The 16518-nt window shown below is 49.3% G+C and overlaps 1 protein-coding gene across 1 annotated transcript in view; it reads right to left on the bottom strand.

Annotated features, from left to right (window-relative positions):
* The window catches only part of LOC147456943 (uncharacterized), an 85816-nt gene that overhangs the window by 14167 nt on the left and 55131 nt on the right, over nt 1–16518 (bottom strand). The window contains exon 2 of the mRNA XM_086512012.1: nt 14012–14277. Coding sequence (XP_086368138.1) covers nt 14012–14277 — 266 coding nt within the window. The remainder of the gene's footprint in view (nt 1–14011; nt 14278–16518) is intronic.

The raw sequence follows: 16518 nt of genomic DNA, 5'->3' as shown, positions 1-16518 counted from the left end.
CCTACAGAGATCCGAGATTACTGCCTAGAACAAAAGTCTAAGTCTATACAACTACTAATGGGACATGCTAAATGGGGATTCTTGATACATTTGGTAATTTGACCTACCCACTGATGAAGTTTTGACTCGGAAGACCGGACAAACCTCAATCATTGATAATAAAAAGAAAGAAGACTTTCCAGAAAAAGAACGATGTATGACCTCGATTGACTGCAGAAGAGCGACCCGACTATCTCAAAGAGAATAAGTGTTTTGGTTGCAGGGAACAAGGGCGTAAAGTGCCCCAAAAAGGCACAACGGGGACAGACTAAAGACAGGCCTAAGAGTTCTAGAGCAGCGGAAGAACGTGGTAGAAAACGCAAGATGAAAGCACGATTGGTACCAGATTGCATGGGAACCGATCCAAGCCAGATGGATGAAAGTACGGAACTTTGTCGCACATGGGGCAAAGTAAAAGATCAAGACGCCTCACCATCCGTTTGCTCGCGCGCTCGCTGCTGCTGCCCCCCCCCCCCGCTGCTCACCACACACCCCACCGCACCCCCTCTCCCCTCGCCATCGTTGCGCCCCATCCCCTGCTGCCCTCGCGTAGCACCTCTGCCCACTCTCCTGCGCGCAGCACCCCCCCCCCCCCCCCCCCCCACCTGCCCCTGCGTGCCCTGCCCTGCCCGCTTCCCATTGCCAGCCCCCCCCCTCACACTGCCCGTCGCCAACCCATTCCGCAGCCCAATGTCAGCTCCACCTGCTGCGTGCCCCGTCCCCAGCCCCGCTGCCTTGTCCGCCAGCCTGTCCTTTGCCTCGCCCGCCCACCTGCACACTATCTTTTTTCATTGCCCCGCCCGCCTGCATTTCACATTTAGCCACTTCTCCTGCTTGTCAGCCTCGCCAGCATCCTTAACAGGTTCGGTCCAGCAGAAGCTTCCCCCGTCGTCGACGTTTCTCTGCTCTTTCCTCGCAACAGCAGACACAGATGGAGGCTCAAGCTCCGCCACAGAGGAACTCCAATGAAGTCCACTCGCTCGACCCCGCTGAGCCCACCATTCGACTTGCTCTTTCACCGACAGAGCAAGCGAACCTAGCCGCAGAGGTAGAACGCCTGCAGGCGACCTCTCTCATCTGCAAGATTCTTGGCACCAGACCCAGCAAAGGAGAGCAGCGAGATCTTCTCCAAGCCCGCCTTCTCGCAGAGGTGGGCAAGATCTTGGAGCAATTCGAGCCCACTTTCAACAGTGGAGACATGGTTTTGACCCAGTTTCAGATGTTCTGGTAGAGGAGGCAGACCTTCCCATCTCTGTCTACTTTCCTGGTTTGAGGAGGGAGTACTTACCACTCTTGTCCGGGATAGGCTCAGAGATTGGGACTGTCCTAGAGACACCTTGCACGGCAGCATCAGTTGCTGCCAAGGTGGCCGGCATTCCCTCAGTACGTCTCTGGTTAGGGACACCCACACCCTCCCCAAGATTATCCTACTTCCTCGGGTGAGTGGGGGTTGGTTCAGATAGAGCGTGGAGTATTCGGGCCTCCCGAATCAGTGTTTCATTTGTCGACAGATGGGCTATCTTGCGAAGGCCTGTCCACGGAGGAGACCCCGACCTACACCACAGGCCCAGCCCCAGCCCTCAAGAGATGGCCAGCAGCAACAGGCAGAGTCACGGAGTATGCAGGCAAAGCCACCCTCCGAGCCCGGGACTCAAGCAGAGGAGGGCTGGCAGCAGGTTCGTAGTCGGCGTCGGCAGGGGCCTCTGCGCCAGCCTGGCACTCAGAGTGGTCCTCAAGCTCCTGCCCACAAGTAGCGGGTTCCCACGCGGGACCGATTCGACCCTCTTCAGCAGGACGAGGTCCCTGCTCTAGCCTCCACCTCAGCCTCACCCTCGACAGCCCCTCCTCCCCTCAGTCTACTTGGGCCTGGGCTAAACACTCTCTACAGTCACGCCTATCTTGAGGACACTCGGATGCGGATTACTCCCCATCCAAACCTACCTCGAAGATAGCACGGTTAGCTGCTCCAACAGCATCAATTCTCTCCCGTTCCCCATGAGGATCGTCTCATGGAATGTAAAGGGACTAGGTGGACCCTAGTTTCAACGTCAGAGAGGCCGACAGCGTCAGGAGCTTCAGCGATGCCTTGTGGGAGGAGAGATTGACCTTCTTATGCTACAGGTGTCAGGAGCACCATTTGTGTGAGAGCCGCATTAGAAGTTGTGGTCAGCTTTTGCGTGGACGATCTGAGACTTTTTGGTCAGCTACATTTGGACCTGGAGGCATCCAGGGCGGGGTATGTATGACTATTGCGGATTCTTTGCAACAGGCCATTGTGGACAGAGGGATTATTGTGCCAGGCAGGGCTCAGTGGATCACCATTCAGGGTTGTCTCGCGGGCTTCCTGAACATCTATGCGCCCAATGTGGCGAGGGCAAATGCAGAGTTTTGGTCTCAGATTGTTGAGTCTCTGCCGTAGGTAGAGCAATGGTGTGTAGGGGGTGACTTCAACATGTTGGAAGAACCCTCTGACAGGATTGGTGATAGCCATACTACTGTGCATGGAGTTGAGATGGCAGCTTGGAAGAGGTTTTGTTTGACTCTACGGGTTTCAGATGTGTGGCAGCATTCTAGTTTTGTAAGGCCCCCAGACAGTCTAGCCTTCTCTCGTTCGGACCGCAGAGTGGGAGGCGTGAATCTATCTCGGATAGATCGCTTCTACACTAGTGACCACTTTTGTGACTTGGGTGGGACAGTTGGCATTCTGGCAGGGACTTCCTTTTCGGACCATGCTCCAGTGATCCTTATAGTGACTGATAGGCAAAGGAGTGGGAGCACGATGCTTCACATCTCAGAGAGGGCCTTACTGGACTCAACGCTTAGAGAGCGAGTGGAGGCTCTTTGGACAGAGAGCGTAGACATGCAGGATTCTCCTACTGGGACTTGCTCAGCTTAGTTGACTCTTTCTTCAGGAGTCTTCGGCTCTCGCCTGGCTGCAGTGACAGAGGAGGAGCAACGTCTCTGACGGGGCGTTGCTTCCTTACAGAGGATGCAGGAGCAGCATCCAGACAGTACTTGGTTGGAGGAGCTGTTACAGCAGGCTCGCCAAGAGCTTGTCAGCACAGAGGAGAGGCGCCATGAGTTTGCTTTCCATCGACAGGCATCTCAATGGACCCAGGTGGGTGACAGAGTGACAAGCGCTTTCTTTGAGGCAGTGGGACCTTGGCATACGCATGCCAAGGTTAGTCAGTTGAGGAGGCCTGACGGGTCAATTGCTTCAGAGCCAGAGGACATGCGTGCAGTTGCCACTGACTTCTACCATGATTTACTATCTGCAGAGCCTCAGTCAGAGCGTCAGGATGCATGCAGAGAGCAGGTGTGGGCACAAATGCCTTGTCTTGTGACTCGGGAGATGTGCCAGAGGCTTGAGCTGCCTCTTCAGCTAGAAGGGCTACACACGGCTCTGAGAGCACTCCCCCGTGGTAGTTGTCCAGGTGAGGATGGCTTGACTCCCGGATTTTTCTTGGAGTACCGAGACTTGCTTGGCTCAGATCTATGCAGTGCTTTTCAGTACATCCTAGACACAGGAGAGATGCCTGACAGCATGAGTGAGGGCCAGATCTACCTCATTCCCAAGGAGGGTGGCTCCTTGGATGAGATTCGACAGTGGCGCCCCATCACCATCCTCAACTCAGCCTATAAAATTCTGGCCAAGGCTTAAAGTTTGAGGATTTAGCCACTTCTAGATAGCATTATACATGGGACTCGGACAGGTTTTGTCGAGCGTAGTATCCTTGACAACATCTTTACTTTTTGGGAGGCTTCTGCCCTCACGCGGCTCCGTGGTGAAGATCTGGTGATTCTTCTTCTCGATTTTGAGAAGGCCTACGACAGATTTGACTGGGACTTTTTGGAGGGTACTCTACGCAGGATGGGCTTCTCAGATGCTTGGATCAGAGGGGTGTCACCTTTGTACAGACGGGCACACAGTAAGGTACTTTTGTCAGGAGGTAGAGGTGATCAATTCATGCTCACACGTTCGGTCAGACAGGGCTGCCCTCTTGCCCCCTTCCTCTTTCTATTCTATGCTGAGGCGATGAGCAGGTTTTTGGTTTCACAGCAGGTTGGTTTACGTGGCTTAGCGCTCCCTATTCGGAGAGATGAGCTACTGGACGCTTGAGTTTGCAGACGACTCAGCCTTGTACTTGGATGGCCAAGAGGCCAACCTTCACAGGTATGAGCAGGCTCTTGAGACTTTCTGTTGTGCATCTGGCGCAATCATCGACTGGAGAAAGACAAAGGCTCTCTCGGTTGGTAGTGCTCCTACGCCTGATGGGATGCCAGGTGAGGGTTTCAGGTGGATTCCCCCAGGGACTGCAGTCCGATACTTGGGCTGTCAGGTTGGTTTGGATTGGACTTGTCTCCCGAGCAGCAGATTGCTCCCCTCCTCCTATCTATCAGGAGGAAGTTGTTACATTGGAGATCCGACTTTCTCTGCCAGGCAGAGTTGTAGTGGCCAACCAGGTGTTGTTGGCTACTATGTGGTACATCACTTCTTGTTGGATCTTCTCGAGTTCTTGTATCAACGAAGTAGAGAGGCTAATCAGGAACTTCCTTTGGTCAGGGCGTGACACTCAGATAGCCTGGGCCAAAGTGGCATGGCAGGTTATCACTCTTCCTTGTTCTCAGGGAGGGTTGGGGATCATAGACCCAGCGCAATAGAGCAAAGCCCTTCTTGGGAAGTTTATCGTCAGAGGACTTCTTCCAGGTGAGGAGCCCTAGAGGGAGTTCTTGCTTCAGCGGCTTAGTGCTAGGGTGCCTCAAGCTTGAGGCCCCTGGGGACCCTCAACTAGATGGATTTTCACAAAGATGCGCAGAATTGGCTTGAGCAGGAGACTGGAGGACCTCTTTGCTGTGAGTCTGCTCCGATCTTGGGAGCAACTGCAGAGAGGTCTAGAGTAGCGTTAGCCTACTTGCATGCAGGAGCGTCTGAGACGGCCCCTTGTTTGGAACCCCATGGTTAGCACTCAGAGAGGCCACTTGGTTGGTAGTCGGCCTCATGTTTCCTGGGGTCCCATGGGAGAGGGTCCAGCACGCTCTTTAGGTGACTGGTTACAGTTTTCAGGCTTGTCAGAGGAGCTTCATGGCATTCAGCTACAAGGCATGAGAGGGGTGTAGAGCATGTGTCAAGACATCTCAGAGGCAATACCAGCTAAGTGGCTCACACCTCTCAAGTCAGCAACGCCCAGATGGATGGGAGCCTTCACGCGACTAGAGGTTCTCATCTCAGTTTGGGCTTGCTCAGAGACTGTACCCTCCCTGTTTTTCGAGCTACAGGGTGAGGGACGTTTACACAGAGTTGCAGGAGAGGCTCCACAGGTCGAAGAGGTGTTGTTTTCAGAGGATCGAGTGGTGGGCATCTATAGGAGGACTTGTGTCATAGATCCCGACCCAACAGCTCTTGAGACTGGCCACTGGAGACTGTGGGCTTGGAGGGGTGCAGAGCATGTGTCAGGACATCTCAAAGGCAATACCAGCTGAGTGGCTCACACCTCTTGAGTCAGCAACGCCCAAATGGATGGGAGCCTTCACGCGACTAGAGGTTCTCATCTCAGTTTGGGCTTGCTCAGAGACTGTACCCTCCCTGTTTTTCGAGCTACAGGGTGAGGGACGTTTACACAGAGTTGCAGTAGAGGCTCCACAGGTCGCAGAGGTGTTGTTTTCAGAGGATCCGAGTGGTGAGCATCTGTAGGAGGACTTGTGTCATAGATCCCGACCCAGCAGCTCTTGAGACTGGCCACTGGAGACTGTGGGCTTGGGAGAGTTGTCCACTGGCACGAGTATACTGGGATCCTGGAGAGTGGCTTTGGAGGGACCCTTTCTCCTCAGCAGACCATCCAGGTGTCCCTTTCTTCCAGTACATTGTTCGACTAGGACGTCACATACTGGCAGCGCAGAGAGAGGCTCGTCCTGCTACAGCACCCCATTGGCAGGAGGAGGGTCTCACAGCTGAGTTCTTGACAGCTTTTTGAGAGAGGTTCTGGGACTCCAGACAGTCGAGGAGAGTCACTTTGTTCCAGTGGCTGGTAGCACACCGAGCTACAGCAGTTGGGAGTTGGCTTGTACATAGTGGTCTCTCGGCCGCATGTGCAGCTTGTGACCATCTTGTGGAGAGTTAGTGTCACTGTCTTTGGGACTGTCCTTTGGCACAGCAGGTGTGGCTTCGTGTTCTTCGATTGATGCCAACTCTTTCCACAGCTCAGCAGTACACATGGGGAGCAGCTGCTTAGTCTACTCTCACGAGCCCGGCACTTTAGTTTGAGCTATCCTCCACCAGCAGGATGATAGTGATGCAAGGGGGTCGACCTACACTCCAGTCTACTACAGAGATTACTCCACAGGAGTGGTGCAGTGCGAGAGAGGAGTGTTGGGAGCTCATCAATGGCCTGACACTCTGGTTCATCTGGTGGGCCCGTTGCTTCCGCATCTTCGAGGCTCACCCTGTACCACCAGCAGAGACTGTTCGGGATCTTTGGCTAGAGCTAAGCCACACTCTCAGAGGACAGTTCAAGCGACTCCAGGGCAGCTCTGACTGCATGCGGGAGCGCAGAGAGGCTTTCCTTCGACTCTGGCGTCCTGGGCCTTTCTTCACTATGGTCCAAGGTGTGCTCAGATGGCACTACCGTCCACCTGTGTGGCTCTTCCCTCCTCCCATCTCTTGATTTAGCCTCATTGTACATATGTTATTTTTTCATTGGGAGAGTCTTCCCATCATGATTGTTGTAGCCCTCTCTTGCAGAGGTGGTTGTAGCCCTATGGGTAGTTTTCATTAACTAATAGAAGGATCTCTTTCTCGAAAAAAAAAAAAAAGATCAGGAAGCCCTAATCTTCTTTGATAGAGGAGCCAAGGCCAACTTCATTTCACCTGAATTGGCGGCTCGACTCGAGATTACACCCAACAGGATGGGGCCACCGACGGAGGCAGTTCTAACAACGCCCGGATGGGATGTAGCCATTACACCTGTCATTGGCAAACTTTGTTGCATTGTCAAGGGTATTTAGGGCACGAGGACTTTTACATAATGCCTTTGGAAAGGTGTGACGTCCTCCTTGATACCATAAGAACAACGCCGTGGTCGACTATCGGGCTAAGAAAGCGACCTTGACCAATGAGAAGGGCAAGAAAATCGTGCTTCATGTAAAATTTAAGGGCGAGTCTGTCCCTATTGTATCGGCTTCAGCCATTTCAAGATTAATGAAATCCTGTGTTTTTGTTTACTCGATCTATTTGAAAGAATTGAATGATGAACAACGAACGAACATGTCTGAATTGGACACAGAATGACAAGAATTTCTGCACACACATGCTGACTGTTTCTCAGAAGGCATGCCACGTGAGTTACCTCCATCTCGTCCTGAGGACCACACTATTGATCTGATTCCTGGAACCACACCACCGAACCGGCCACCTTATCGTGTTAGCCGAGCCCATAATGAAAAACTCATGAACCGAGTGAAAGACGACCTTGAAAAGGGTCTCATCCAGCCTAGTACTTCACCTTATTGTTCTCCGGTTTTATTGGTACTAAAGAAAGACGGATCTTGGAGAAAGTGAAATGACTATAAAGCTCTCAATAAAATCATCATCAAGAACAAATTCCCGATTCCAAGGATCGATGGTATTCTTGATAGACTTCAGGGATCCTCTTGTTTTAGCAGGGTTAATTTTAAAAGCGGATATCATCATATCAGAATCGCTCCGGGAGATGTCTACAAGACAACCTTTCAAACAAGCTTTGGTTTATACGAGTTTTTGGTGATGCCTTTTGGACTTACCAATGCTCTAGCAACTTTCAACCGAATGATAAATAGGATTTTCAAAGAGCATCGATCTTTTGTGGACACTTTCTTTGATGATATTATAGTTTTCTCCAAGGATGAAGCAGAGCATCAACCCCATCTGCTACAGGTCTTTCAGACATTGCGTGATCACAGATTGGTTATTAATGCCAAAAAGAGCGAGATTTTCTTCCCGGAGATACATTTCCTATAACACATCGTCTCAGCAGCAGGAGTACAGATGGACCCGGTCAAAATTGAGACTATCCGCGATTGGCCTGACTTGAGGAATGTTCAGGAAGTTTGAAGCTTTTTGGGCTTGTGTTCTTACTACCGACGGTTCATTCGGAAGTTTGCAGAGATAGCTTCGCCTTTGCACTTATTGACTCAAAAAGGAGTCCCTCTCGTGGGCACCGACACAGGTGACTGCTTTTCAGACACTTAAGCAAAAATAGACTACTAGACCAGTGTTGGCTTTGCCAGACTTGCAAAAGCCATTCGAAGTTTATTGTGATGCTTGTGGTCATAGTCTCGGGGGATTGTTGCAAGAAGGCCTTATGAAAGCCGAATGTTTTCAAGGCCAGAATTTGTAGCACAGAACTATGAGAAAGAGCAATTGGCAATGATCCATGGTCTTACACTAGCGACATTATCTACTCTACGTCCATTTCACGGTCTTTAAGAGTCTACGCTACTTCTTGTCACAGAAGCAGCTTCCGAAAAAGCAGACGCGGTGGGCTAACATCTTGTCACACTTTCACTTCCAGATTGTCCATGTTCAGGGATAGAAAAATCTAGTGGAAGATGCATTGTCTCTAAAGCCCCTTGTCTTGGCTATTTCCGCGATCCATCATAGAGGCAATCTCTATTGGCACGGAACTACGCTGGGCCATGTCGACTCTTTATTTGTGAAGTATTTGAAGTGAATTCTATTGTGTCGCGACAGAATCTAGACTTGGAGTGGCCAAGTTTGTTACAGAGGTACAATCTCCAGAGATCAATATGAAAGACGAGGCATAGGAACTACTGCTCGGGTGCACTGGGAAGAGCAACCGTCACACCACAAATCGGAAAGACGAGGCAACCACTGAAATGGCTAAGGCAAAACATCCGCCAAGATACTAACGGCACTGTGGGCTTGAGCACACCATCCAAAGCCGCAAGAAATGGGCAAGGAAACCAAGAACTGGAAGACACCGTGCATGGTACCCTGGGGCCTGTTGAATGGAGCACCGGTAGTCGACTGAAGATAATAACCTAGAAGCCCCCTCTGAAAGTGAAGTATCCTCAAAAGTATGCTCTGAGGTAACAACTGCCTCAACCCACGTCGGAACAGAGCAAACACTAGCACTAAAAGCTCAAGAGATGAAGCTGAGAACTCCCTCAAAGATAGAAAGTCCCCCTCCCGCTCAATCTTGGGAAAAGAGAATAAGTACCACCAGACAGAAATCTGAGACAACGTGGAGTAAAATTGCTTCCTCTGAAAATGAATAGCAAAACCTGAATCTCACGGAACTCGAGACTCGATAAGAATCACACCATCGGTAAACTCGGACTGCTAAGAATAGGAAGACCTGAGAGGTCGTCATCTGAGGATCATGTTTGCCAAAGAAGCCGTCGAGGTCCAACAAGAACCTAGCTACTCAAGCAAACTCCCTGAGATCAAACCAAATGTCCGCCACATCTCTGCATCTACCAAGACCAAAACCTATAGGTACAATCCAATACAATATGCCAAACTGCATATAGACTCAAAAGAGCACATATACTCCCAATGTTGTAACTTGCTTCTTTAAAATCTTCCTCGAAATTGTCCTTTGTACTTGTGTTGAGAAGGATATACCCACAATTCAACTTGCAATTTATATCCAATACACAACATAACTCCAATACTCAAATGGAGAGTAAAGGAACCGACTCGGGGAACAAGCCCATGAGGAACGTTGGGGCTGATTTGTAACATGCCAAAAAGCTGGGGTAAATACTGCAAGGGAAGAACCTGCTCTACTAGCCAACCATTGCCAAATTTGCACACCTGAAGAAGGGCTGCCCCCCAAGGTTGGAGCTCTCCAAAGGGATGTGTGGAAGAAGCATCCAAATGTTACTGACTGCGGGAGTAGGAACTAGATGTCTACACCAGCTGTTGACAATACGTGCAAAGCCTGTCATCCAAAGGATCTCGACAAATCTGTTGTCGATCATCAAGAAAAAAAACTGCCCATTGAAGGTTGCAAACCTGTCCCGGAAACGGTGCTGACAAGCTCACTAAAAGTCGTAAATTGTCCAACTGGTACTGACAAGCTCACAAAAGGGCAAAGAAGTGACCAGATCTGTAGGGCCACACTACCACGGGGGAATGGAGAGAACATGAAGAAAGGAAGGCTCCACACTCCAACAAAGCCTCCTCGAACTGTTGTCATTAGTTGGCTAAGGGTCTGGCACCACACGCTCCACCTCTAAACCTCATCCAAGGAATTCAGATGATCCAACAAGAAGTGGTTTTGGAGATAAAAGCATCTCCCTCTGCCTGTCAAAGCCAACTCCAACACATGCATCGGAACTGCTGCATACCGGATGAACACGAGTCTACTGAAGTCGGAAATGGAACTTCCATCCTTAGATGGACAATGAGAATTCATGGGACATCCTCTACGGCAATAAGGGAAGAAATCCCACACTGTCATCCTCTATCCGAAATCTGGTACAAAAGTGCAACTGAATCATCAACCTACTACCCATCGGATAGGTAGCTCCATCAACAATTCCAAGAAAGACGTGCATTTTGAAAAGGCAAAGCAAATCTGCCAATCCATCTCCTCGAAGAAAACACAACTATAGAAACCTCCTCCAAAAGTGAGGAAGAAGATCCTATTGCTGCCCACACATTTCTTTCTGAAGAAGAAGCTGGAAATGAGTAGCTCCCCATTAAATCCAACAATTGCATGCTTGCTCCCCTTGCGGGAAGGCACGGTCACATGACTCAATTTGGGATAACCAAAGCAATCTAGCACTGCTACACATCCTGAAGCCTCCATCGGGTTCCCATCGGTGAAGAGAGATTGGGGTAATCACGGGTAAAGATGGGGAAGTCCTAGACGAGGATCCAAGGCCTCCACATACCCAAAGTTGCCCCAAACTTGGAGAAAACCAGAAAAAAACAGCAAGCTTCTTCTCTCTCTATCATGTCCAAAACCGCACCAGATCAGCCATATCCGAGCACTCAGGTGGTCGTATCACCATAGAGCTCTGATACCATGTCAAAGGTGGCGAGCGGAAGATGCAATGAAGACAAGAGCTGGCTCGTGATCCGGTGGGTACCTCACTCCGATCTAGAACACCTCCAATTCCAAACACGTGAGCAAGGCACACCTGTGGAGAAGAGAGGTCTCTGAGGTAGAGAGAGAGGACTTCTGAGAATGTGTGTGTGTGTGTGTGTGTGTGTGTGTGTGTGTGTGTGTGTGTGTGTGTGTGTGTGTGTGTGTGTGTGTGTGTGTGTGTGAGAGAGAGAGAGAGAGATCTGGGAAAGGCTCTCCATGCTGATAACAATCTGCTCATACAAGTGACCAAGGGTGGTCCCGCATAGAACTGACATGCCCAATGGATAGACCCGAGGACACACAACTGCAACTGCTACTGACATTGCCAGCAACTGCTCATGCGCATGAGACCACTGACATGGTCTCAACATGTGCATCACCTCCGACATGCTCTGAGAGCATAGATCTGGTGCATCTCCTCCTGGCTAGATCTAGATGTGGATCTAGATCTTGATCGAGGAAATCGACTACTGCATGGGCACAAAGCCTGTGAAGGGCTGCCCTGAGGTGATACTGGACCGTAGAGATGATCTTCGAGCACTGCATCTGCTACCCAAGGAAAACGCTGGGGCTGAACTACTGAGCAAAAACGCTGGGCTGATCCAAGACAAAAACGCTGGCTGATCTAGAGGAAAAACGCCAGTCCTCTGCCTCTGCACCAAGCCCCTTTGGGGCACCCAAAGGAGGGGGGCCCCCTTTAGGCACAACTGCTATATGCTGGAGTGACCCCCCCCCCCTTGCCTGCCTATACAGGCTGTCCTGCCCGACCCACTCCTCCAGCCCCACGACCTGGTGAATATGGGAAAATAGGGAGAGAGTAGAAAGAGGAGCACCAGATGCCCATAGGCTTAGGCGGAAAAATATGTGAGCGCTGAGGAATGCTATTCCCAGCCTGCAGGACCACAAATGGCCATGGAATTGAGCCAAAACCCGAGATAAACATGGCTAGACACGACCCCACATGAGAGACCTACCTCACACTGGCCAAGCACAGCCACAAAACAGCCCCCACTCCCTAAACTGCTCCTGGGAGATACTGGAGCTACCACCGAACAAGAAAATGAACTCTTAACAAAAAGACCACGGAAGTACAGTCCCTTTGGTGTGGCTACTACCAGATTGAGTTTGAGACTCCTAAGATAGCGATCCAAATCATTGTTAGAGTTCAGGCATCTCTCTAGATTCGTTTAGTTGCTCCCAGTTTCTCCCAGGGACAGATGTTAAGAAGTGAGGGCTGTTTTGTGGCTATGGCCCGCCAGTGAAAGGTAGGTTTCTCATGTCGGGATAGGTCTAGCCATGTTTAGCTCGGGTTTTAGGCTTGGTTCCATGGCCATTAGGCTCCTGCAGGCTGGGAATATCACTTTTCCCAGCCTTGCCATATTTTTTTCCCATGGCCACTAAAGTTTTTCCTCTCCCCCCTCCCCCTATTTTGTGAGGTCGTGGCTGCTGGACAACAGCCCGACCCACACTTATGGGTGTATATATGAGATGGCATGGCGGTTGGGGAGGTGGTGTGCACAGGCCTTCAGGGTGCAAGGTGCCCCTAGGGGGCAACCCTATACCTTTGATATGGTATCAAAGCCACGGTGTGCTCTCGAGTTGGTTTGCTGATTGGAGCAAGTTCAAGGTTGAATAAAGAGGAGTGTACGGCTAGCAGCTTCTGGTATTTCACCTACTTGGGGCTGATTTTGTGATGTGGGCTGACCAAGAGAACTCTCTTCATCTCAACCTATTCTAGCCCAATCAGATGCCCATGACACATGTTTTCTTCAAAGACTACGCAAATGGCGAAGGTTCAAAAGAGGAAACAATCTACGAGGAGGTTTCAGAGGAAGACTCCAAGAGTTACGAGGAGTGGGGAGATTGGTCGCAGTTCTACTCTGGTGTTGGAGATCAACCAAACAAGATTCCTACTCTACCGGCATTGCCTTTGGCTCCGCAATTGAATGGTGAGGACTACGCTATTTGGCATGCAACAACGATTGCAGTCTTCAATGCATACGAGCTTGGAGGCTTTGTCAGCAACAACTTCAAAAAGCCAAAGGATCAAGCGGGAGAAAAGATGTGGAGGCGGGTCAATGTTCCAAATCGGTCCTTCATTATTCTCAACAGTACGCCATGAGTTATCAGACACATCAAGCTGATGAAGGATGCGAAGATGATTTGGAATAAACTTGCTTCCCTCTATGATTGAGTATCTTGGATCAAGCAATAGCTTGGGAGGTGTAGTTGAGGCTCCTCGATGCCAAACAGACAGCCGTGAGGGAGGAGAATGCGTGTACACTCTTGTGGTCCAGTCTTAAAATCACGTAGGTTAAGACTTAGGCCCAGGATGGCATCCTTGATCATAAACATAAATCTCCCTATTAGAGAGTGTGGCATGTCCAAACTCGGAAAAGAGCAGATAGGTAAAGCCAGATCGAATAAGAATCAGCCTCTTCACGTATTGAGAATTAGCACATATACATATAAGCATATTAGGTAAGTGACCAAGACAACAAAAGATACGAACCAAATCTTCACCTGCAGCTCTCCTCCTTCACCAAAGGTTTTATGCTTATCGTTATCAAGACTTTCACATATAATAATGTATGTAACACGTCAACCAGAGAACAAACATGAGAACGAGGAAAAAGAAGAAATCTGGACATACAATAAACAAAGCCAGATATCAGGAAGGTACAACCTGCACAAACGGGTGATACACATTCCAAACTAAAACAACAAATAGGACCATGACCGTCAGGAAAAGGAGAGAGAGGAAACATAACAGACAAAGCCAGAGATCGGCAATGGTACAGCATTGTTTGTTTAAGGCATATAAATGACTTTGAGATGCAAACAATGTAGAAACAAGAAAATAGTCAGATGCTTACCTGCCCATTGTAGAACCTGCAGCTGTTTGTAAAAGATATTCACCCTTGGGTACAGTTAGCCTCTCCAATATGCCCATGGCAGCCCAAGGATTTACAATAAACTGTGCTGCCACCTCATCACTGACACTCGGAGGTACGGGAAAGGCATTCGCTTCATCCACTACAATGTAATCTTGCCAAGTACCTTGTCCATCCTTGAAATAAGTTAACATGCCAAGTGGTATTACTCGTTGACCTTTGACAAATTTGGTCACCCCTTCTCCCACCTGCAATAGTTATGCATTCAATTAATTCTGAGTGCAATCTAAAAGAGCGTCCTCTCATAAGAAGTATAAAAATTAGTACACATCGACAGAAACATGTGAGAACTTGCATAGACCTATCTTTGATAAACACCACCTAGCAAAATCTTGAACTTCAATAGCAAGACTTATAAGCCTGAGAACTGAATTGAATAGATGGGCATGATGGTGTATGATTTGTGATAAAACACTCCTTTACATACGCGATGAAAGGTCACATTTGAATAGTCATGTTCTCATGTGAGACACATATCTAGATTCGGAAGTCATCTCTTTAAGTGACAAACTACAACCATTCGACAAAGAAAACCCAAACTATTCAGTATAGGTGTCATGTTGTGGATTGGATATTGATTGCACATTTGAGTTGTGGGTATATTCTCTTCAACACGAGTACAAAGGACAGTTTTGGTGAAGATTTTAAGGGAGCAAGTTACAACAATGGGAGTACATGTGCTCTTCCGAGTCTATATGTGTAAGGTGCAGCGAAATGAATGTTGAACTTTGCTCAAGATGAGTGCTCCGAACTGTGCTCAAGGGTTCTTTTTACTTACGGAAGGGAGAGCCTTCCGTTCCTTTAGTGAGAGAGTGCAATGGACACAAACATAGTGAATAGACACTGTGAATGAAGGTGCTGAGACTGAGATATAGAGAGAGAACAATACGACACCAGAATGTTGTCAAACCCTCCTCCGAAGGCCCCATATATGGCAAGAGCGGTCTACTATTCATTGCACAAATCTCTACAATGCTTGGACTTGCCGACGATGTCGACGACGATGAGGACGACGACGAGACGGGCTGAAATCTGAAAACGCTAATGGCTGAAATCTGCAAATCTTGTAACTGCTGAATTCAGATTCTATGTCGATGACGATGGAGATGACAACGATACAACGACGACACGCTGAAAGCGCAGCTGCTGAAATCTGCGTTTTCCGGGCTGAATCTGCAAACTACGCTGATTCTGACCGTGCGGCGAGGATCTGCTGCGGGAAGGTGAAACCGGCCCGTAGGGCGGTAGGCGTTGGCTTTCACCCGAAATTCTTTACTTTAGACACACACACAGAGCACTTTGCAAAGGTAACCTGTAACGGGAATTACCACTTAATCACACACAGCTCGAAAGCTAGAATGCTCCGAGCAGACACCGACAACCTGTAGGCCCCAAAATTGGCGCCCCTTTCGGTATTTCTTTATTCTTTAGGAGGGTAAATTACAAGGTAAGGTCCTGGGAATCCTTCACGTGTATCCACCTAGATACCATTTGATTTGGCCAAATTTCGGCAACATAACAGCCCCAAAACTTGCGCGAAACCAATTCCCCTGCTAGAACTCACTTGCACTGGCGTATACCCTCTGATTCCTACCCAAAAACAGTAAATTCAGCACACTGTATCAATTCCCCTACTAGAACTCACTTGCACTGGCGTATACCCTCTGATTCCTGCCCAAAAACAGTAAATTCAGCACGCTGTATTTACTGGTTTTTGCCCTGTTTTCAGCCCCAAACAGTCCCCTAACTGTCCTCTGCCAGTGGGGCACGATTCCTAAAGGTTCTGGCGTCCGTATGGCTGAAAAACAGTAAAATTACAGCGCATACACAGCGCTGATTTTGCAACTGTATGGTGAGGTTATGACCCTCACCAGTGCGCCTGCTTTGGAGCAGCAACTAGCTACCCCTGTTCCTGCTCAAGGAGGCTCTTCCCTCAGCACAAAACCATGAACCCACACAGCTGTACATCAGTCAAATGGGGGCATCACATAACTGCACGTAGGGGAGAGAGAGAGCAGTGTGTAGTGTGCAGGGCATCACTCCTAGCACCACACTGTACATGAGAGGGAAAGGAAGCACTCCATAGCTCTTAACCTGTGACAAATTGCATAATGAGGCCTCTCCCAGCTTAAAAATCAGCACCCAATTTTCTGTAGGAGGAAAGTCCATGGAAAACTCACACTTGGCGCGTTTACAAGCATTTTCCCGTTTCTGACCGGTTGCCCAGTTGACTTCGCGGCAGAGTTGTAAAATGTTCCCTTAGTCATACCGGAGGTAATGACGCGAACACATTTCACGGCCCAAAATAGCACTTCCCTAAATTTTAGGAGATGCCTCCGTTGGGCTCCCACTGGTCTTCTGACCGTCAATCCTCATTGGGACCACATCCAAAAGTGCAATGTGGCCCAAGTATTGGATACTTTCAGTTG

This window comes from Adiantum capillus-veneris, chromosome 5, assembly GCF_014529385.1.
Source record: "Adiantum capillus-veneris isolate H3 chromosome 5, ASM1452938v2, whole genome shotgun sequence".
Lineage (NCBI taxonomy): Eukaryota > Viridiplantae > Streptophyta > Polypodiopsida > Polypodiales > Pteridaceae > Adiantum > Adiantum capillus-veneris.
This window is presented reverse-complemented; position numbering and strand designations above follow the sequence as displayed.